Raw genomic sequence first — 23,800 nt, 5'->3', positions numbered from 1 at the left:
ATTTCTTTCAGGTTGTTTGAGTTTCCAAGTTATTCTGCAGGACACTTGTACCAAGCATTGGACACAGTCTGCCCAGTTTGCGTTGTAACTGGTCTTGCTATTCTGCTGCCCACATCCAAGCTGTAGTAGTTATCTGAAAGGGAATGGAACGGGAGAACAGGGTTGTTAGATCACACCACACAAGTATTAACAGTTGAAAAACCAATTAATCATGTAAATCCTCAGTTCAAGATGGGCCTTTCTTTCCATGCAATTTTGATCATTTGGAAACAGGCAATAAGTCTTATTGCAGAGGAAACCTTGGTGTACTTTATAGTGGACAGATAGCATTGAGCAACTCAAGCAATTGGAAGATGAATGGACTAAGATACATTTGCCTCATTTATCTGCTTACGTTGGGGGAAATGGGGTTGAATTTTCAGTTAGACAAAAACCCTAGAAAATTCAGTCAAATCAAACCAGGTCAGAGAAGGGGCTTGTACTTTTTGAAATGTATAAGGCAACCTAAGTTTTCCTTTCAGCACCAGGCTCTTTACACAATAGAGGCTTCCATCAAAAAGCTCAGAGAAAGAAACCTTGTCTATCAAACAGCCCAGTGATGTTGTAACCATGCTAGACTTTTTAAAGAGTAAAGGAGGATGGAAGAAACCTCTTGACCATTTTAAACTTGTAAAAAAATAAGTGCAAACTCTTCCTACCTTAATGTGAATACCTTTTGTTTTCTACCCAGAAAGGACAAATGCTAGCCAACTATGGTCCTGCTAGCATTTATCTATCTATTATCTATTGATATTAATGGTTCTATGGAGAGCAAAATATCCAAGTTCAGTTGCAGCATGATCCATGGGATTGAATTTAGTATCCTGTATAATCCAGTGCTGTCTGATTTTATATCTCACACAAAGTCGTGTTTTTCTTTCAAATTTGTCTTGCACATTTTGGCCAACTCCTAGTTTAAAAGTCCTGTTTTAAAACATCAGTTGCAGCAAAAAAAAAGAATGTTTTACACTACACAACACTTTCCATGCTAAGACACAGTGGCTATTAGGAAGTGAACAATACCATTGTTTTGTTATTTTGAATGGTATAAATGATATAAAGACATATTTCTCAAAAAGATCACTGTAAGACAGTAGTTCTAAGCTAAATAAATAAATAGAGCTGAATCTTTCCACTCTATTTCTTTCTTTCTTTCTTTGGCCATCTAAGAACAGGTGGCAACGTTGTTCTTAGATGGCCAAACAAGGTCAGATTAGTAGTACAACAAGGGTTTTAGGGTTGTATACACTAGGAATTTTTTAAAAGCTTTCTGGAAGAAGGTAATGGCAATCCACTTCCATAACTCTGTCAAGAAAATTCCATGGATGTGATTCTCAGGAGTCAAGCCAGACTTGAGGACTTTTACAAAGGTTTCTTGATAATCTTTGTGTGCAGCACTTAGCAGCCTATGAAGGAATGCAGTTCCATTCCCCCGAAAGAGATCCGTCATCAAGTGTATGTTATATACCATCGATCATGGTATCATGCTGCACCGGTTGGAAGAGTTAGGGGTGGGGGGCACCGTGTTGCGGTGGTTCTTCTTTCCGACCAGTCGCAGTCTGTGTTGACGGGGGCAGAGGTTGACCCCAAGGCCCTTGTATGTGGGGTGCCACAGGGGTCGGTCCTCTCGCCCCTTCTGTTCAACATTTATGTGAAGCCGCTGGGTGAGATCATCCGTGGTTTCGGGGTGAAGTACCATCAGTACGCTGATGATACTCAGCTGTACATCTCCACCCCGGATCACCCCAATGATGCCCTTGAAGTGATGTCCCGGTGCCTGGAGGCTGTGCGGGTCTGGATGGGGAGGAACAGGCTTCGACTCAACCCATCCAAGACCGAGTGGCTGTGGTTTCTGACATCCCGATATAGTCAGTTGGTGCCATCGCTGACTATTGGGGGTGAGTCGTTGGCCCCCACGGAGAGGGCTCGCAACTTGGGTGTCCTCCTGGACTCACAGCTGTCTTTAGAAGAGCATTTGACGACTGTGGCCGGGAGGACTTTTTATCAGGTTTGCCTGATCCACCAGTTGCGTCCCTTTCTGGATTGGGACTCGTTACGCACTTTCACTCATGCCCTCGTCACTTCCCGCCTGGACTACTGTAATGCTCTCTACATGGGGCTCCCCTTGAGGAGCACCCGGAGGCTCCAGCTGGTCCAGAATGTGGCCGTGGGGGTGGTTACGGGAGCGACGTGGCGCTCCCATGTGACTCCCCTCCTGCACGAGCTGCACTGGCTCCTGGTGGTCTTCCGGGTGCGCTTCAAGGTCTTGGTTACCACCTTTAGACTGCTCCATGGCTTAGGACCGGGGTACCTACGAGACCGCCTTCTGCCACCAATAGCCTCTCATCAACCAGTAAGCTCCCATAGAGAGGGTCTTCTCAGAGTGTCGTCGGTCAAACAATGTTGACTGGTGGCCCCCAGGGGAGAGCCTTCTCTGGGTGCACCTGCCATCTGGAACGAGCTCCCCCCGGAGATACGGAGGATCCCGGATCTGCGCACTTTCCGCCGCACCCTCAAAACATTCTTATTCCAGCAGGCTGGTCTGGTCTAACCTCCATTTTTAATTGTTTTTAAATTGGTTTTATGATTGGGGTGTTTTAAATCTGGCCAGTGTATTTAATGTATTTTAAATGGTTTTTATTTATTTATTTATTATTTATTTATTTATTTATTTATTAAATTTTTATACCGCTCCCTCTCCCGAAGGACTCGGGGTGGTGAACAGCCAAAATTAAAAAAACACAATACAAATATTAAAATAGATTAAAACGAAATTAAATTATCTTTGGCTTCTCCAATTTAAAACCCCTTGCCCATAAAATTCCCCAATTAAAAGATTTTTAACCCAGCCCGGCTTGCTGAAATAAAAAAGTCTTCAGGGCCCGGCAGAAGGTACGGAGGTCCGGGATTAGTCGTATCCCTGGGGGTAGCTCATTCCAGAGGGTGGGTGCTCCCACAGAGAAGGCTCTTCCCCGGGGGGTTGCCAGCTGACATTGCCTGACAGAAGCCACCCTGAGGAGGCCCTCTCTGTGGGAGCGTGTTGGCCGGTGGGAGGTTATCGGAGGCAGAAGGTGGTCTCGTAAGTAACCGGGTCCTAAGCCATGGAGCGCTTTGAAGATGAGAACCAACACCTTGAAGTGCACTCGGAAGACCACCGGAAGCCAATGCAGCTCGCGCAGGAGAGGTGTCATGTGGGAGCGCCATGTCGCCCCTATAAGTACCCGCGCGGCCGCATTCTGCACCAGTTGGAGCCTCCGAGTGCTCCTCAAGGGGAGCCCCATGTAGAGAGCGTTGCAATAGTCGAGGCGGGAAGTGACGAGGGCATGAGTGACCGTGCATAAGGAGTCCCGATCCAGAAAGGGGCGCAACTGGCGTATCAGGCGAACCTGATAGCCCCCTGGCCACAGCCGTCATATGCTCTTCTAAAGGCAGCCGTGCGTCCAGGAGGACACCCAAGTTACGCGCCCTTTCCGTGGGGGCCAATGTCTCGCCCCCAATAGTCAGCGATGGCACCAGCTGACTATATCGGGAGGCCGGTAGCCACAGCCACTCAGTCTTGGAGGGATTGAGTCGGAGCCTGTTCCTCCCCATCCAGACCCGCATGGCCTCCAGGCACCGGGACATCACTTCAAGGGCATCGTTGGGGTGGTCTGGGGTGGAGATGTACAGCTGGGTGTCATCAGCGTACAGATGGCACTGCACCCCAAAACCATGGATGATCTCGCCCAGCGGCTTCACATAAATGTTGAACAGGAGAGGCAAGAGGACCGACCCTTGTGGCACCCCACAAACCAAGTGCCTTGAGGTCGACCTCTGCCCTCCTGCCAACACAGACTGCGACCGGTCAGAGAGATAGGAGAAGAACCACCGTAAGACAGTGCCTCCCACTCCCAACCCTTCCAACCGGCGCAGCATGATATCATGGTCGATGATATCAAAAGCCGCTGAGAGGTCTAATAGGACCAGAACAGAGGAGCAACCTCTGTCCCGAGCCCTCCAGAGATCATCAACCAACGCGACCAATGCCGTTTCCGTGCTGTACCCAGGCCTGAAGCTGGACTGGAACGGATCTAGATAGATGGTTTCATCCAGGTACTGCGGGAGCTGTCGCGCAACCACACTCTCAACAACCTTCGCCAAGAAGCGAAGGTTGGAAACTGGACGATAGTTTGCCAAAACAGCTGGGTCCAGAGAGGGCTTCTTGAGGAGGGGCCTCACCACCACCTCTTTCAAGGCGGGAGGCAAGAACCCCTCACTCAAGGAAGCGTTTATAATCCTCTGGAGCTAGCCTCGTGTAACCTCCCAGGTAGCCAGCACCAACCAGGAGGGACATGGGTCCAATAAATATGTGGTTGCGTTCAACCTCCCCAGCATCCTGTCCACGTCCTCGGGAGTCACAGGGTCAAACTCATCCCAGATAACAGTCTCAAGACACACCTCGGACAACCCGCCTGTACCTACCCAGTCAGAGTCCAAGCCTTCCCGAATTTGAGCAGATAATGCTCAAATTTTATTTGAGTAATTTTATTCGAATTTTATTGTGCAGATAATGTGCAAAATCCTCAGCACGACCTTGCAAGGGGTCTTCCCGCGCTCCCAGATGGAGAAGAGAGCGGGTCAACCTAAACAAGGCAGCTGGGCGATTTTCTGCCGACGCAATAAGAGCGGAAAAGTAATTACACTTCGCCGCCTTTATCGCCACTAAGTAGGTCTTGATATAAGACCTCACTAGTGTACGATCAGATTCGGAATGACTGGCCCTCCAACTACTCTCTAGGTGTCTTTTCCGGCGTTTCATCCCCCTCAGCTCCTCGGAGAACCAAGGAGCTGGGCAGATTCGGCGCCGGGTCAGAGGCCGCAAAGGCACGACCCAATCTAAAGCACCAGCGGCCGCCCTATCCCAGGCGGCCACCAGGTCTTCCGTCGAGTCGCGAGCCAGAGTCTCAGGAAATGGCCCAAGCTCCATTCGGAACCTATCAGGATCCATCAGGCGCCTGGAGCGGAACCACCTGATCGGTTCTGCCTCCCTGCGGTGGGGCATAGCGGTCAGGAAGTCAAGTCTGAGGAGAGAATGGTCTGACCATGACAAGGGTTCAATAACTATATCCCCTGTATCTAAGCCATTCAACCACTGACCAGAGACGAAAACCAAGTCCAGCGTGTTTCCTCCTGTGTGAGTGGGGCCCTGAATTAACTGGGTCAGGTCCATGGCCGTCATGGAAGCCATGAACTCCCAAGCCACCTCAGATGCTTCACTGATGGACGGCAGGTTGAAATCCCCCATGACTAAAAGCCTGGGGGTATCAACTGCCACCCCGGCTATAACATTGAGGAGCTCGGGCAGGGTCGCTGCCACGCAGCAAGGAGCCATGTACGCAACCAGCAGGCCCATCTGCGTCCCATGGCCCCACTTCACAAGGAGAGACTCACAGCCGGCTATCTGAGGTACAGTGGCCTCCCTAGGATCAAGACCTTCCTTTACAATAACCCCACCCCCCCACCCCTACCCTGGGCCCTCGGCTGATGAAATGCGCAGAAACCCGGTGGGCACATTTCCACGAGGGGGACCCCCCCTCCAGGCCCAGCCAGGTCTCTGTAATACCCGCCAGGTCCGCTCCCCTCCCCTGAATCAGCTCACAAATGAGGGGGGCTTTATTAACCACAGACCTGGCGTTGCACAACATCAGCCTAAGACCCAGGCTCTGAGACTCCGGACAACCCAGGGAACGAGAAGAGCATTGGGAGCTGGAGCACGTCACCGCTTGGAGACAGCGGGTGTGTGCCCCCACAACATGATATGGCCCCCTGCTCCCACCATACCTGCCCCTCCCACCCACGGTCCTGATGACATCGCCCTCTTCCCTCTGCTGGTGGGATGGAAGAAGTACACTGGCTCCCATAATCTCCCAACACAATTTACAGTCCCCCTCCATGGCAGGGGGAAGGGCTCCGATGAATATGAGCCAGATTTCAGTGCCAGTGAGTCCATAAACGGCAACCAATCCGAGATAGGCATAATGCCAAGGGGAACAATGGAAAATAGGGGGAGAAATCTCCCAGCCCCCAAAATTCAGCGGAGGCCTCCCAACGACGTGAGGGACTAACCCATCAACTGAGCAGCCCTCCCGCTGGTCATAGCCTGTCCCGGATGGTCGATGTTATAATTTGCTGTTAAGCCCATCGAGCACCTCAGCAGGGTTGATGGCCGACGCCCTCCTTCTCGCCGTTGCCAGACGGCCGCCATTGCAGCCACAGCCGCCGCTGATGCCGCTTTTGCTGCCGCTGCCAAAGAAAAAACTCTGGCAGCGTCCCCAAGCTCACCAGGGAGTCCGACGGCCCCAAGGCAACTGGGGAACACCCCTGGGCCTGGGCCATCCCCAGGACCACCTATGACCTCAACGGACCCATCGCCGCCGCTGCTCCGACCTCCGAGCGGGCTCCAGCCCAGAAAAACGCCGCCGCCACCCAGCTGATGCGCCCGAGCACCGGATCTCACTGATGCCGCCTTCCCCCCCAGCCTTGATCTCCCGGGGGGGCAGACCCATCAACCGGCTGGCGGGGAGCTCCCACGACCGGGCCAGGGGTCAGAAATTGTTCAAAGGACCCCGAAACGGACCCATTGGGCAAAAAGCCCCCATCCTCAAGCCGCAGCTCAGGCAGACGCCGCCATCTTGGACATGCGCAATTTGAAGTTTTTAATGTTTGTATTATGTATATTTTACTTTCTGGCTGTTCACCGCCCTGAGTCCTTCGGGAGTAGGGCGGTATATAAATTTAATTATAAATAAATAAATAAATAAATAAATAAATAAATAAATAAATAAATAAATAAATAAATATACATACATACATACATACATACATACATACATACATACATACATACATACAATAAAACGGGCTGTAAAAATGGCTACTCAGCAATTATTTCATATTTAAAATTCATATAAACTGCATCTGTTTTTCTGTTTAAATAATTTCTAAAAATGGAGTACTCTTACACAATTAACATTTTTCACTCGCCTTTCAAAGCTATGTTTTTGTCCAGCTTTTCAAACTATTTTAAGGAGAGAAATGTGATATGGGACTGTTCTGAAACTGAGGATCTCAAGAGGAGTACAAAAAAATCTTATGAAAAACAGCCTAAAATAGCTGGCAGCATCTGAAGTGAGTGTCATAGCCACAACATACCTTTAGCAAATGCATAGTAATCGTATCCATCCCCATTCTCCTCGTTAGGAACAGAAATAGCAGAATTAAATTCTTTTGGAAATCCTCTCCAATATGAGGTAATTTTAACCTCTGGCTGCAGTACTCCTGCAAAAAACACAAAGCAATTTATTTTGAAATTATGAAGATGATATAAAACCATTCAGGAGATATTTTAATGGCACACAAGCCCTGTGACAAAATATTTAAAGGGCAAGATATAATCAACCTCCATACAGTTAGGCTGCTTTATTTGGAACTTATTTTTGGAGCTGTAGCATTGTGCAACCCAATTAATCGTAGCATCTAAACAAGGCAAAACAAGGACCATGCCTGTCGAATGATGAGTGATCCGAATGACTGGGTACTGCCTTATCCGGATGGTTCGGAAGATCTGACGAGATTGTATTGCACGTCCAAAGCGCCTCTGCCTCAGAACCAAAGTCTTTGGTTTATAAACTGGATAATTCACAGTTACAACTTTCTTCTTACACTTCTTTGGTTTTTGTTTGTAGACATATTGTTGAACATTGCCACCTACAGTAGAAAAGTAATACAATGAAACCTAGTTTTTAAAGACCTAACATAACAACTGATTACATTTCACAAATGACATAGATTGCAGGAAATGTAAAATAAACATTTAACTGCCTCATCCTGATTACATAGCATTCAGTGGATTTTACATTACTGTGTTCAGGGAAGTGTTTGGATGGAAATTTAGCTTCTTGTAGCCAAACTGGTAAATAATCGAGGTGGTCCATTAAATTAAACAGGAGTAAGTATTTCAAGAACAACTGTGACATGGGGACAATATTGTTTATATGCAATAAAACAAATGCAGATGCAGTTAGGCAACAATTAAAATAATATTTTTGATAGAGGAAGGACTTTAACAGTATTAAACAGCCATTTAAAATCTTTTGATCAGTGAGAATAAAGTAGCACACCATTTATTAAGTTTTAGTTTTTTTAAAAAAAATCAGAATGCTATGGATGCTACTTTAACATGTTCCCACATTCATGAAATGCCTAATGCTTCTTTGAAATTGACTGCTACTATGCATCATCCCATCGCTTCCCTTTGAAACTACTTCTTTCCTGCTGATTTAATTAAGTCACTTATTTGACTTAAGCATCAAAGAGTGTCATTTTGTGCTGAATGATAGCTGTACCAGCAAGAGAAAGAAGCCCACAATGCAATAGAAAGAAATCAGCTTCATTCCTCAGGTTTTAATCGCACCTTCCCACTGAGTCCTGCTGTATTGCCCCATTGTGATTCAGGGGTGTTTCTAGGAGAGAGGAGTGAAAAACATCAGAAGCAAATGTCAAGTGTTATATATTCCCAGCAGGAATATATGTGAAGGTCATCCCACTGCACAGCTAAAATCTCACTGTGCAGCCACCTTTATTGGGCAGAAGCCATATAAGAAGATGCTGGAGGCAAATGATCACTTTAGTCACAAAAAGCATCAATTCAGACACACAAGGGAAGAATATTGGTAAACCACTCCAGTATTTTTACCAAGACAACCACATGGATAGAAAATATAAAAGGATTTACCACTTCTTTAATGCATCTGATAGACACAACAGACTTACCTTCTTTGAAAAAATGTACAGATTCTGGCCTGCTTCTGTACTGAGCCACCGAAAGAGCTCCCATAATTTTCCCATTCAGTCCTCCAAATCCTTTTACAATCAGCTTAGGATAGCCAGTGTCCATTACATCATTGGTGAAGCGCCAGTATTGGGGCCCCTGAAAAGTGCAATGCTAGCTGAAGTTACACGAACACCTAAGGCATATGTTGTATTAGACACTGATGCAACTTGTAATTCGTTCATGAAGAAATGTAACATGGGGCTTGAAAGATTTTCCTTCTACAGATAAAAAATGGGAGGGAATTTAAAAAAAAAACACCACTGGAAGTGTGTAACCAATGAATTTAATAAATAAACTATTCATAAAAATCTAAGGACTTTTTAAAATATGTAGGCATGATTTACTTATTACTTTTATTAGCCTTACTACTTATTGTTTTTATTAGCCTTATTACCACTTTTCATGTCTGAATGCCCAGATTAACAGCACAATTACAATCCTATACAAATCAATTTGAAGTAGTATAAAAGTGGCAGAAAGTGCTGTAGAAACTGGAATTGACTTGTAGAAGTTTGCATCTGGAATTCTGTTCAGAACCAACCAAATCCCCCAAAGAGTACAAGCCACCACTAAGAATATCTTCCACTATATGTTGATGGTTGATTGAAAAACACAGTGAAGTATATAACATGGAAAAAACATCAAACAAGTTTTGCTTCTAATACAGGAAGTTATAGCCGTGACTAACCAATTGTGGAGTCATGGTAATTGCAGAGTCAAGTTCCCCTCAAAAAGGTGGTTTATAGGGATGGACAAAAAGGAACAGTTCATTGCAGCGAGTTTATATACAAACTGAAAAATGTATGTTTGATATTCACAGAACAAAAACTATGGATTATCTTGTTCCAAATGTGAATGCAAACATCACAGAAGAAATTTTGGGGGGGCAGACATTGTAAGAGTGTGGGAAAAACCAAGAACATTGGCAAAAGATCTGGGGAGATTGTGAAGCGAGGTACTGAGAGATTGGAAAGGTTATGAGATACTCTGGACCTTGCTGAGGAAGAACAACAGGTAACACACCTTGCCATAGTCATCCTGAAAAAACACTTTCAGATTCCTGAAAATTTGGTTCTTGGCCAATAGGCAAAGCAAAAAAGATATCCCAGTTTTGTGAACGAGCAAAGGAGCACAGCACACTCCTTGTTGTCTCATTGTGCAACACTAAAACAAACTAGGAAAGACATTTGCAAAATAAGTTGCTGCTTGGTGTGCTTTTACCAGTAGCTCCAGGCTTTCACATCACTATATGGAGGCTTATTTCTGGTTTCTCTGATCCATAGTAAATGCAATTCCCAGTGAATGCACTAGAAATGCAAGTGAAAATCTTGCAACATTGACAGAGAAGAGTAACAGAAACCAGTCATACAGAGAGCCGAGTAGCTATGGAAAGCTATAGAAAGTTGCAACTGGCAGTTACAGGCTAAATGACTGCAACATCTTCCCACCATACTTTTTTATTTTTGCCTTCGAGTCAGTATTGACTCCTGGAGACTGCCTGGCCTAGTCCCTGCAATTTTCTTGGCAAGGTGGGGGAGGAAGAGATGTGTTTTGGAAGTGCTTGCAATTGCCTCCTTCCTAGGACTGAGAAGGAATGACTGGTCCAAGATCACCTGGCTGGATTTATATCTAAAGTGGGACTAGAATCCAGTCTTCCTAATTCTAGCATGATGCCTTAACCATTACAACAAACGGGCCCCATTATTTACCCTATACTAAATTTAGTTTGTTGACGTTTCTAGAACTAGCATTCTTCAACTTGTTGCTCCTCAGGTGGAACTATGAGTCCAAGAATTCCCAGCCATTTCTCTGATTTCTTCAGAGATAGTTCACGAGGAAGAAGGACTACAAACATATATTTTAACAGTGGATTTGAAGTAAGCATAGAGAAACAGAGCGTCCCATTTATTATCTTAGGTTACATGGAAGGAATTAGCTTGAATTTTTTTTTTATAAGCATAATATTTTCTATAAACAAGTACAAGTTAACCTGACCCACCTGTGTTCCTGCTAAGCTAAGTTTATTTATGAGGCTTTGGGAGCAGGACAGTTTTAAGGCAAATTAGCCTTCAAAATTCCTGGCAATACATCTTAGGAATATAATGAAAGAGGGGACAATTCAGGATCCCAAGTTAAGACAGTACATCAGAGGTATGTAATATGTGGTGCAGGGGCTGTCTATGCCCCTGTACATAAGCCCCTGTGCATGACATATAGGGCCTGAGTCCCTCCAAAAGTTGTCATCAAACTCACAAAGTTTAATAGGACAATTATGTTTTAATTTAGTTTTAATTTTATTTAAATGCAAAAGATACAAAGTGAAATTGTTTTTGTCTTGGTCCCAATTACTTTCTCAAAGTATAGTCTCCATATGACCTTAAAAGGGCCAAGTGTACTTCTTGCCTGAAAGTTAATGAACTTGAATGTAATGATTTAATTTCATTATGAAATGAAAGTCACATAAATTGAATGTACAACCTGAATACAGCACAGGAGTGTGTGGTGTGGTATGGAGAGAAAGTCTTTTCATTCAATATATTAGTACAATTATGTTAAATCATGTTACCCATTTGTCAAAGTTGCCCTACACATTGAATTACAAGATAACTATAATGTTTGGACTACAAATTAGCAACCATTTTTCAGACTAGCATATGCTGTGAATTTAGCCTGCGTATGTATGTGTGTGTATTTGTGATTGGCCAAATGTTATTCATTGATCTTTCCCTTAGGGTGGAAATTTGAACTTCTGTATCCTAAGTGTGCATCCCAAGCTCTACAACTAAACATATTAATTCTTTGACTTTGCTCCATCAAAACCTGTCATTAAATATAATTAGATTGAACCTCTCCAAACAAAACCGTTTCAATGCACAAGCCATTCAGAGTTTCCCAGAGTGGAAAAAATTGGGCGTTACATCAGTCTAGCATCCCTTTGGTTGTTCTTCAGAATTTTGGCAAATATATCCTGGCTTGAACATCACAGCAAAAGATTTGGGACTGGTCCAGTTCCTTCTAAAGAGGCTTCTCATTGTATCTTGGTTTTACAAACGCAGGTGTCAGGAACTGTATCTACTTTTCACACTATTTTAAAATGCTTGTTGAGGAGCATATTGAATATGAAGCAGGGTGCTTCTGGAGTTTCCTTACTTTTTTCCCTATTCTTCAAACTGTTTCCATATTAACTCTGGAGCAAAATCGTTTTATCTGGTGCCTAAACTCCAATAATTTCTTTCCTTCAAGTTTTGCCATTCTGGCTAAGAACTGAGAAAGCATGAGAAAGTATGCCATTTAAGGTTTTTAAATATAGTTGACCAGTTAATCATTTAAACTCTTTTGATTGATTAAAAGGATCCACTATTTCTTATTATTTAAAGACTACAAATATAAGCTTTTTAAATAACACTTAGACAATCTATAGAGGAATGACACTATTATATAATGTGAGAGAAAAAGTGATCTTTCATCAAAAATGGAGCATGCTCAAAGAGATATAGATAGGGGTGTTTTAGAGCTAAAGATAGATGTGCAAATATAGACAGATTTCATGGAAGCCAAATCAAATGTGGTAGAAGTATATGAGGATATTTTTATGGGTTTCTTGGTATAGGAATATTTCATTCTGTAATGATCATTTATCTGCTTGTATCTTACTTGTTTTTATCTTCTGGACATACAGTAGGATTGTAAGCCACTCAGAGTCAGTAAATAATAAATAAATAAACAAGCTTTAATTGGAATACAGTTTACTATGTATTCCCTATTTTTCTCACCTCATATTTTGCTTAAAATAGAAATGTCCCTTTGGAATGGAATAATGTCAATCTGCTGCAAAATTACTTCACAAAAATGTCTATATTTAGGGGCAAGTCTCACTTTCTACAACAGAGTACACTGCCAAAAAGGACGCATATAGGATTGCACCAAACCATATATGCATTTATTTTTAAAACTGTAAAACTTTTACTAAGGACTTTTAAGTATATCTTACATGGTAAATGGATGAACTTCCCCATTGCTGATAATGATGACTAATTTGATTGGCATCTCACCAAGAAAATTCATTTAAAATTCTCCTGTCGAACATGATCATATGTAGTTTCTCAGGATAGGATTTTTTATTTATTTTTTTTGCTTTGTGCAGAGACCTTGATCATGTGAGTTCATGCATACAGGCGCACCATTGACTTCTCCAGCAAAGCCAATTATTTTGATCTCTTTAAAAAAAAATCTGGCAATTTGTAACAAGTTGCATATAATATAAATGCAGTGTGGGAGATTTACTTGATCATCATCTGTTGATCAACAATATCTTGTTTTTTGTTGTTTCATGTAACATTTCAGATTATACTGTATAGTCTTTCCATTTCTTAACTCTTTTGGTACCAAGAATCACATTGTGGAAAAGAAATATGACTTACCTTGAAAAAGAAGGTTTTGCCATCACAGTTACATCTAGAGAACACTGTGTCAATGGGGGAAGGGATATGCCATCCCTCAGAGATTTTACGAGGTTGAGGGGAGGGTGAGCTTGTTCCATTTAGCAGCCAGTAGTAATGACCTGCAAAGCCAAGTAAATGCCAGTGTTATGTAAAGAGAAACAATATATTAATACCCAACCATGAAGCTCTTAACAACAAGGCAGATTTCACAGTAAATAGAAATTTGTGACAGGTGAAATGGTGGATGGTCCATAGTGGCCTGGGCAACTAGTTTGTAGAATTCTATGCAAACTTCACCCTCCCAGCCTCCACTTGTGTTAAACTATTATTCCAAGAGTCTCCAAACACTACAGAGAAGGCTGGGTTTGGGTAGTTTATGAGGTCTATACATTTTTTCTACCAGGTAGAAAAAGGTTTGTTTCTAAGTTGTCCAAATGATCTTGCTCCAATTCTGGAGAGCGCTTTCTGAATGTGGCAGTGCACATTAGCAGTGCAAATTTCATTTTAAGAACCAGTATGTGAATATACCTTCTGATGAAGTTAGAGAAGGTCTTGATCAGAACTATCAACCACTGTATAACTTCACTCTGATCTGGGAGTGAAATGTTCATAGCAAAATGCATATTTTAATCTATAACATTTGGACAATGTCCAAAACTTAAGCTCTGTCATGTGGTAACTCACCTCTGAACACCGCAAGTGATCCGTTTTGTAGAGGGACAATCCCGTCTACAGGCTTCTTATTACACAAGTTCATCTCTTCTGGTACATCTAATAAGTAATTAACTTTTTTTAGTTTTAAAATCCAGGTTTTCCATAATAAACACTGTAAATCATATCAAGAACATAATGCATAATTTGACAGTTTATGATAAAAGATTTGCATAAAAATAAACTCCCAAGCTTTCCATCTCACACACATGGGGGGGGGGCGGGGGGAGAGAGAGACAGAGAGACAGAGATAGAGATGTACTGCAATGTTTCCTAAAACTAACATGTAGTACTTTGAATTAAGGCATAATGCATTGGGTTAATATATTATTTTTATCTGAAATATTTGTTCTCTTTCACAAAATTTCCAGGGAAAAATTCTTATGATATAATCTGTTTTTCGAACATACAACTTATATGATTAACAATGTGCTTAATCCAGATACATTTTGTAATTTAAAAGGGCACTGCTTGGTACATTATTTTCTATAATATTTCAACTTTTTATATTTAGAAAAATATAGCTGATTCTTGTGACATTCATTCTGTATCAACTGTGGAAATTTGTTGGGAAACTGGGTGTGAATAGTGAATTTCCCTTTACTTTGTCAAATATCTCCACTGCACTCTTCCTAATTTGAGAATAAATTAGAAATGGGAAAATGCTAAAGAAATATGACATTCTGGTAAAGTATTGGTTCTCCAATCAGGACCTAAGATACCCACCTAGCTTTCATGCATAAAGGAAGTGTGGAATTTACAATCTCCTGGATTCTAAACTAGTACCTTAACTACTATACCAAACTGGTTCTCTAAATGTATGAGCAGTTACTTAGTTTATCATTATTAAATGCTTTTTCTAGTCAAAAAGTTTGCCATTTACCAGCTTGGTCTTGAACTTACAATCTCCTGCTAACTTCCCCCACAGGCTTTCTCCAAGCCAGTTTCCCACAAGGAAACTCAATGAGGAAGCCAACAGAAAGTTGGAAGTTGCTCCCACTGCTTTTTTGCTCATCCATGGTCATTATGTTTCTCTGATTAAGTAACAATATATCTCTGAAAGGATGACCAAATGTGTCACAGGTTACCAATATACAGCTAAAGCTCTTAGTAAGCCACTCATTAAATATATATTGCATTTTCAAAAATAAGTTTGTTCACCAAGATTAGATCATAACAATAGTTCAGTCACAGAAATAGTCACATTAATCTTTAGAGAACTGATGGGGGGGAGGCACATACAAAATGTGAGTGGGGCATGAAAATACCAAACACGAATTATACAGTCCAAGCCCAGAATGTTTAGATGCTTAACTATAGTACTTTAAGAAAGAGTTGTTCAACCAATCTTTCAAGAATCTCTTTTGAAGACAACAGTATTTTCCAAATATGTTCCTCTCAAAATCTTCAATTTCCTTCATGTCCAATCACGGAAGGCTACAGTTAATGGGAATTGTAATATAATGTCTGAGGCCTGAAGCTTATATCTCAATTTAGTCATGAAATTTGAGGATAATATTCAGGTAATTGCTATTCTTTTCAACTTATGCCACCATAAAGTACAGGTGAGGGAACAATGTTGAACTTAATAGGAGAAAGGGAAAGTACAATAGAAACAATGACATAAATCATCTTATCAAATTATGTAACAATCCTCATAGAACATCTTCCCAAACTGAAAAGAAACAATTATCCAACTGTAAGAACCCAAGAATACAATTTAAAAATTCAAAAACAGAGCAAGGCATAAAGAAAAAACTTATCTAGAAATATGCAAGATTTTTTAAAAATGTATTTTTAAGGCTATAAGGTTATTTCAGATATTTTGGGGCTCCTGAAATCATTACCATTTTGGTCTGGATTCTGGAACACATCTCTTCTTCTTTCAATCTCCCTAAATAACAACCCAATCTTCCATCAACTGTATTAGGCCTACACACAATTCCCCACTCACATATATATCTCAGTGCCTTTCAGAAACATAGTTATAAGGATGTTCAGACTTATTACACATTATTGCTATCGTACAGGGCTCCAATAGATGAAAATGAAAATGTAGATGTAGATGAAAAGTGAATGTACCTTTGTACCATAGAGATGCAGCAATCTTTTCTGGTGGAACATATGCTGTAGTTTTGTTGAACATCATCTCTGGAGATTTAGTTGTGGAAATGGTAGCATCTCTTGGACTGGAGTAAGAGGCGACTTGCCTTTGTGTTGTAGGTATGACAATAGTGGACCAAGTAGAGGAATATGATGTAATTTTGTTTGTTGTAGAAGATAGGGTGCTGGAAGTTGTACTCACTTGTGTTACTGTATTCTTTTTAGTTGGGTTTTCCTTTGTGGTTCCTTTATCTGAAACAAGATTAATTTTTTTATTAGTTATTACATCTGGATGTTCAGGTTTATTTATTCGAGGGGAGGTTGTAGTTTCAATAGTTAATGTCCGAGTAATTTTGGTAATGATATCTGCCCTTCTCTTTTTATCATTATCATTTGGGCTAGGTAAACTAAGATTTGATTCTGTTGTAATAGCTGTAGTCTTTGTGGGGTTGCTGCCTGGCCTGTCATCTCCCTCAAAATTAGCAGAATTACTCAAAGGTTTAGATTCTGTTGTGAGAGTTGTCTGTGTGTCAGTTTGTGCTATTATTGTCTTGGCAACTGTTGCAATTGTTTCCAGTCCACTGATACCATCACTATTGGGAGTAAGTGACTTTCCTGATAGATCAGTAATGTTTCTTATAATATCGATGTTTATTGTAGTTTCTTTTGGTCTGTTATTTATAACATTAACTTCAGGAATGGATGTGTCATTTCTTTGGTCCATTGACATTGCTTTTATGACTGCAGTAGTTCCAGTTAGGAAGATGTTTCTGTTATCAGGACTGCTTGTACCCATTGGATTAGTCTTTGCAATTGTTGTCTTTGTAACTGTATTAAACTTGTCATTGTATCTTACATCTGGATTAGTCACGGTAATTGTTGTACCTGTAACATCAGTAACCTTATCCAGCTTGTCATGTCCTATCATATCATCTGGATTAATTGTATCATCTGGATTGCCACTTTTGTCAACACTATCAGGTTTGGTTGAGTCATCCAAATTAGATGGTAAGATTGTTGTTCCCATCACTGCAGTAATCCAGTCTGGATCAACATTTTTATCAATTCTATCAGGGTTGATTGGGGCATATGAATTTGTTGATGTCATTGTTGTCTCTGTGACTGGAGAGGCTGCTTCTGGAATGTCACTTTTATCAATTCCATCAGAATTGGTTGAGTCTTCTGAATTCATTGACGTACGTGTCTCTGGAAATGGAGTTCTTGTTTCTAGATTTTGATTTATATATATTCCATCGGGATTAGTTTTGTATTTCAGATTAGAAAGTGTAAATGTTGCTTTTGTAGCTGCAGAGGTTTTGTCAGTAATGTCACTTTTATAAATTTCATCAGGACCAGTTGTGTAATCTGAATTTCTTGGTGTCCTTGTGGTCTTAATGGCAGGAGAATTTGTTCTGATATTTGGAATAGTGGATGCGATTATTGATTCTGTCATGGCAAAAGGTCTTTCTGAATTGTCCCTTTTATGACTGGACTCATCTTGACCAGACTTTGTGATTGCTGTTTCTGTTACTGCTGTACTTATGTTTGGATTGTCACTTTTATCAATTCCATCAGTGCTGGTTGTGTAATCTGAATTTGTTGATGTCCTTGTTGCCCCTGTGACAGGCCTGCTTGTTTCCGGATTGTCACTTTTATGGTTGGTCTCATCTAGAGCAGTCTGTGTAGTTGCTAATTCTGTTGTAGCAGAAGCTCTGTCTGTACTGTCACTTTTATCAATGGCATCAGGACCAGTTGTGTGATCTGAATTTGTTTGAGTTGTGATTATATCTGTGACCAAAGTGCTTGTTTCTAGATTGCCTGTTTGGTGACTGGTCTCATCTTCACCAGACGTTTTAATTGAAGTTACTGCAACTGCAGTACTGTCACTTTTATCAACAGCATCAGGACCAGGTGTGAATTCTGAAATTGTTGTCCTTGCTGTGTCTGTGACAGAAGCACTTGTTTCTAGACTATCACTTTTATGACTGGTCTCATCTTGGCCAGTCTGCGTAATGGCTGTTTCTGTCACAGCAGAAGTTGTTTCTGGATTGTCACTTTTATGAGTTACATCCGGACTTGTGTATTCTGAATTTGTTGTTGACAGTGTTGCTTCTGTGACAGCTTTGCTTGTTTTTGGATTGTCACTCTTCTGACTGGTCTCACCTTGGCCAGTCTGTGTAGTGACTGTTTCTGTCATGGCAGAAGTTCTCTCTGGATTGTCACTTTTATCAGTTACATCAGGACTTGTGTATTCTGAATTTGTTGTTGACATTGTTGCTTCTGTGACAGATGTGCTTGTTTCTGGATTGTCAGTCTTGTCACTGGTCTCACCTTGGCCAGTCTGTGTAGTGACTGTTTCTGTCACAGCAGATGTTCTCTCTGGATTGTCACTTTTATCAGTTACATCAGGACTTGTGTATTCTGAATTTGTTGTTGACATTGTTGCTTCTGTGACAGCTTTGCTTGTTTCTGGATTGTCAGTCTTGTCACTGGTCTCACCTTGGCCAGTCTGTGTAGTGACTGTTTCTGTCACGGCAGAAGTTTTTTCTGGATTGTCACTTTTATCAGTTACATCAGGACTTGTGTATTCTGAATTTGTTGTTGACATTGTTGCTTCTGTGACAGATGTGCTTGTTTCTGGATTGTCAGTCTTGTGACTGGTCTCACCTTGGCCAGTCTGTGTAGTGACTGTTTCTGCCACGGCAGAAGTTTTTTCTGGATTGTCACTTTTATCAGTTACATCAGGACTTGTGTATTCTGAATTTGTTGTTGACATTGTTGCTTCTGTGACAGATGTGCTTGTTTCTGGATTGTCAGTCTTGTCACTGGTCTCACCTTGGCCAGTCTGTGTAGTGACTGTTTCTGTCATGGCAGAAGTTCTCTCTGGATTGTCACTTTTATCAGTTACATCAGGACTTGTGTATTCTGAATTTGTTGTTGACATTGTTGCTTCTGTGACAGATGTGCTTGTTTCTGGATTGTCAGTCTTGTCACTGGTCTCACCTTGGCCAGTCTGTGTAGTGACTGTTTCTGTCATGGCAGAAGTTCTCTCTGGATTGTCACTTTTATCAGTTACATCAGGACTTGTGTATTCTGAATTTGTTGTTGACATTGTTGCTTCTGTGACAGCTTTGCTTGTTTCTGGATTGTCAGTCTTGTCACTGGTCTCACCTTGGCCAGTCTGTGTAGTGACTGTTTCTGTCACAGCAGATGTTCTCTCTGGATTGTCACTTTTATCAGTTACATCAGGACTTGTGTATTCTGAATTTGTTGTTGACATTGTTGCTTCTGTGACAGATGTGCTTGTTTCTGGATTGTCAGTCTTGTCACTGGTCTCACCTTGGCCAGTCTGTGTAGTGACTGTTTCTGTCATGGCAGAAGTTCTCTCTGGATTGTCACTTTTATCAGTTACATCAGGACTTGTATATTCTGAATTTGTTGTTGACATTGTTGCTTCTGTGACAGATGTGCTTGTTTCTGGATTGTCAATCTTGTCACTGGTCTCACCTTGGCCAGTCTGTGTAGTGACTGTTTCTGTCACAGCAGATGTTCTCTCTGGATTGTCACTTTTATCAGTTACATCAGGACTTGTGTATTCTGAATTTGTTGTTGACATTGTTGCTTCTGTGACAGATGTGCTTGTTTCTGGATTATCAGTCTTGTCACTGGTCTCACCTTGGCCAGTCTGTGTAGTGACTGTTTCTGTCACGGCAGAAGTTTTTTCTGGATTGTCACTTTTATCAGTTACATCAGGACTTGTGTATTCTGAATTTGTTGTTGACATTGTTGCTTCTGTGACAGATGTGCTTGTTTCTGGATTGTCAGTCTTGTGACTGGTCTCACCTTGGCCAGTCTGTGTAGTGACTGTTTCTGCCACGGCAGAAGTTTTCTCTGGATTGTCACTTTTATCAGTTACATCAGGACTTGTGTATTCTGAATTTGTTGTTGACATTGTTGCTTCTGTGACAGATGTGCTTGTTTCTGGATTGTCAGTCTTGTCACTGGTCTCACCTTGGCCAGTCTGTGTAGTGACTGTTTCTGTCACGGCAGAAGTTTTTTCTGGATTGTCACTTTTATCAGTTACATCAGGACTTGTGTATTCTGAATTTGTTGTTGACATTGTTGCTTCTGTGACAGCTTTGCTTGTTTCTGGATTGTCAGTCTTGTCACTGGTCTCACCTTGGCCAGTCTGTGTAGTGACTGTTTCTGTCATGGCAGAAGTTCTCTCTGGATTGTCACTTTTATCAGTTACATCAGGACTTGTGTATTCTGAATTTGTTGTTGACATTGTTGCTTCTGTGACAGCTTTGCTTGTTTCTGGATTGTCAGTCTTGTCACTGGTCTCACCTTGGCCAGTCTGTGTAGTGACTGTTTCTGTCATGGCAGAAGTTCTCTCTGGATTGTCACTTTTATCAGTTACATCAGGACTTGTGTATTCTGAATTTGTTGTTGACATTGTTGCTTCTGTGACAGCTTTGCTTGTTTCTGCATTGTCAGTCTTGTCACTGGTCTCACCTTGGCCAGTCTGTGTAGTGACTGTTTCTGTCACAGCAGAAGTTTTTTCTGGATTGTCACTTTTATCAGTTACATCAGGACTTGTGTATTCTGAATTTGTTGTTGACATTGTTGCTTCTGTGACAGCTTTGCTTGTTTCTGGATTGTCAGTCTTGTCACTGGTCTCACCTTGGCCAGTCTGTGTAGTGACTGTTTCTGTCATGGCAGAAGTTCTCTCTGGATTGTCACTTTTATCAGTTACATCAGGACTTGTGTATTCTGAATTTGTTGTTGACATTGTTGCTTCTGTGACAGCTTTGCTTGTTTCTGGATTGTCAGTCTTGTCACTGGTCTCACCTTGGCCAGTCTGTGTAGTGACTGTTTCTGTCATGGCAGAAGTTCTCTCTGGATTGTCACTTTTATCAGTTACATCAGGACTTGTGTATTCTGAATTTGTTGTTGACATTGTTGCTTCTGTGACAGCTTTGCTTGTTTCTGCATTGTCAGTCTTGTCACTGGTCTCACCTTGGCCAGTCTGTGTAGTGACTGTTTCTGTCACAGCAGAAGTTTTTTCTGGATTGTCACTTTTATCAGTTACATCAGGACTTGTGTATTCTGAATTTGTTGTTGACATTGTTGCTTCTGTGACAGCTTTGCTTGTTTCTGGATTGTCAGTCTTGTCACTGGTCTCACCTTGGCCAGTCTGTGTAGTGACTGTTTCTGTCACGGGAGAAGTTTTTTCTGGATTGTCACTTTTATCAGTTACATCAGGACTTGTGTATTCTGAATTTGTTGTTGACATTGTTGCTTCTGTGACAGCTTTGCTTGTTTCTGGATTATCAGTCTTGTCACTGGTCTCACCTTGGCCAGTCTGTGTAGTGACTGTTTCTGTCACAGCAGACGTTCTCTCTGGATTGTCACTTTTATCAGTTACATCAGGACTTGTGTATTCTGAATTTGTTGTTGACATTGTTGCTTCTGTGACAGATGTGCTTGTTTCTGGATTGTCAGTCTTGTCACTGGTCTCACCTTGGCCAGTCTGTGTAGTGACTGTTTCTGTCACAGCAGAAGTTCTCTCTGGATTGTCACTTTTATCAGTTACATCAGGACTTGTGTATTCTGAATTTGTTGTTGACATTGTTGCTTCTGTGACAGATGTGCTTGTTTCTGGATTGTCAGTCTTGTCACTGGTCTCACCTTGGCAAGTCTGTGTAGTGACTGTTTCTGTCATGGCAGAAGTTCTCTCTGGATTGTCACTTTTATCAGTTACATCAGGACTTGTGTATTCTGAATTTGTTGTTGACATTGTTGCTTCTGTGACAGCTTTGCTTGTTTCTGCATTGTCAGTCTTGTCACTGGTCTCACCTTGGCCAGTCTGTGTAGTGACTGTTTCTGTCACGGCAGAAGTTTTTTCTGGATTGTCACTTTTATCAGTTACATCAGGACTTGTGTATTCTGAATTTGTTGTTGACATTGTTGCTTCTGTGACAGCTTTGCTTGTTTCTGGATTGTCAGTCTTGTCACTGGTCTCACCTTGGCCAGTCTGTGTAGTGACTGTTTCTGTCACGGCAGAAGTTTTTTCTGGATTGTCACTTTTATCAGTTACATCAGGACTTGTGTATTCTGAATTTGTTGTTGACATTGTTGCTTCTGTGACAGCTTTGCTTGTTTCTGGATTATCAGTCTTGTCACTGGTCTCACCTTGGCCAGTCTGTGTAGTGACTGTTTCTGTCACAGCAGACGTTCTCTCTGGATTGTCACTTTTATCAGTTACATCAGGACTTGTGTATTCTGAATTTGTTGTTGACATTGTTGCTTCTGTGACAGATGTGCTTGTTTCTGGATTGTCAGTCTTGTCACTGGTCTCACCTTGGCCAGTCTGTGTAGTGACTGTTTCTGTCACAGCAGAAGTTCTCTCTGGATTGTCACTTTTATCAGTTACATCAGGACTTGTGTATTCTGAATTTGTTGTTGACATTGTTGCTTCTGTGACAGATGTGCTTGTTTCTGGATTGTCAGTCTTGTCACTGGTCTCACCTTGGCCAGTCTGTGTAGTGACTGTTTCTGTCACAGCAGATGTTCTCTCTGGATTGTCACTTTTATCAGTTACATCAGGACTTGTGTATTCTGAATTTGTTGTTGACATTGTTGCTTCTGTGACACCTTTGCTTGTTTCTGGATTGTCAGTCTTGTCACTGGTCTCACCTTGGCCAGTCTGTGTAGTGACTGTTTCTGTCATGGCAGAAGTTTTTTCTGGATTGTCACTTTTATCAGTTACATCAGGACTTGTGTATTCTGAATTTGTTGTTGACATTGTTGCTTCTGTGACAGCTTTGCTTGTTTCTGGATTGTCAGTCTTGTCACTGGTCTCACCTTGGCCAGTCTGTGTAGTGACTGTTTCTGTCATTGCTGAAGTTCTGGCTGAGTTGTCACTTTTTTGAACTCCATCAGGATCAGGATTGGTTCTGTCATTTGGAATAGAAAAAGTAATTATTTCTTCTGTCACTGCAGAAATTCTATTGAGATTATCATTTTTATCAATTCGATCTGGACCAGTTGTGTAATCTATATTTTTGGGTTTCTTTGTTGTTCCTTGTTCATTAGAAGTTGTTGGTGTTGTGTCTGCTCTACTGCTTGTATTTTTAATATCTGTTGTTACGGTCTCTTTTCTTGCAGTAGTCATATCTTTTCTATTAATTTCATCCATTGCCGTACTTGCTTTCATTGTTGCTGTAACTTTGTCATATAAATTAGGTTCATTCTTATCATCTCTTGACATTCCTACAGTAGTAGTATCTCTGTTAGACATTCTTGTTATTGCTTTAAGTGAGGAAGACGTAGGGTTTGAAGAAATAGCATTTTCATGTTTCTTCATGGTTACCATAGTTTTAGTAGGCAATGATATCCTACTGGTTGTAGAAGCAGCAGTAGATTGCAAACCTAACAGTTTTGTGGTAGTAATTTTGAAGAATGAAATAACATGCTCAGAATGGGGATTTGGGAAATAGCTAACATGATCACCCAGAGTTGTTGTAATACCTTTATTTCCTTGGGTTGTAAGCTCTGTAGTAGTCTGCTTTGTAGTAGTAGATGGCAGCTTCACAGTAGTTGTGGTAGAGGATGGTTTTGTGCTACTCAT

At 41.6% G+C, this 23,800-nt stretch overlaps 1 protein-coding gene across 1 annotated transcript; it reads right to left on the bottom strand.

Moving 5' to 3' along the window:
- Nucleotides 1–29: 29 nt before the first annotated feature.
- Nucleotides 30–23,800, bottom strand: PRG4 (proteoglycan 4). Its single transcript, XM_070941058.1, has 7 exons — nucleotides 16,147–23,800; nucleotides 14,038–14,124; nucleotides 13,333–13,472; nucleotides 8,851–9,007; nucleotides 7,582–7,785; nucleotides 7,231–7,356; nucleotides 30–133 (listed from the first exon to the last, which is right to left on the bottom strand). Exons 1-7 carry the CDS (start codon nucleotides 23,798–23,800, stop codon nucleotides 30–32), a joined length of 8,472 nt encoding a protein of 2,823 aa, XP_070797159.1.

Source organism: Pituophis catenifer, unplaced genomic scaffold (genome assembly GCF_029215685.1).
Source record: "Pituophis catenifer annectens isolate HBS135680 unplaced genomic scaffold, rPitCat1.0.hap2 SCAF_3, whole genome shotgun sequence".
Classification (NCBI taxonomy): Eukaryota; Metazoa; Chordata; class Lepidosauria; order Squamata; family Colubridae; genus Pituophis; species Pituophis catenifer.
This window is presented reverse-complemented; position numbering and strand designations above follow the sequence as displayed.

What these genes read in the sequence shown, in the direction of transcription:
- PRG4 (XM_070941058.1), bottom strand. Translation starts at nt 23,800, where the DNA reads ATGAGTAGCACAAAACCATCCTCTACCACAACTACTGTGAAGCTGCCA. An exon ending in GATCACTCATCATTCGACAG is followed by an intron (nt 7,357 to 7,581) that starts GCATGGTCCTTG and finishes TGTTTTTTGCAG; the next exon opens with GAGTACTGCAGCCAGAGGTT. An exon ending in TTACTATGCATTTGCTAAAG is followed by an intron (nt 134 to 7,230) that starts GTATGTTGTGGC and finishes ATTCCCTTTCAG; the next exon opens with ATAACTACTACAGCTTGGAT.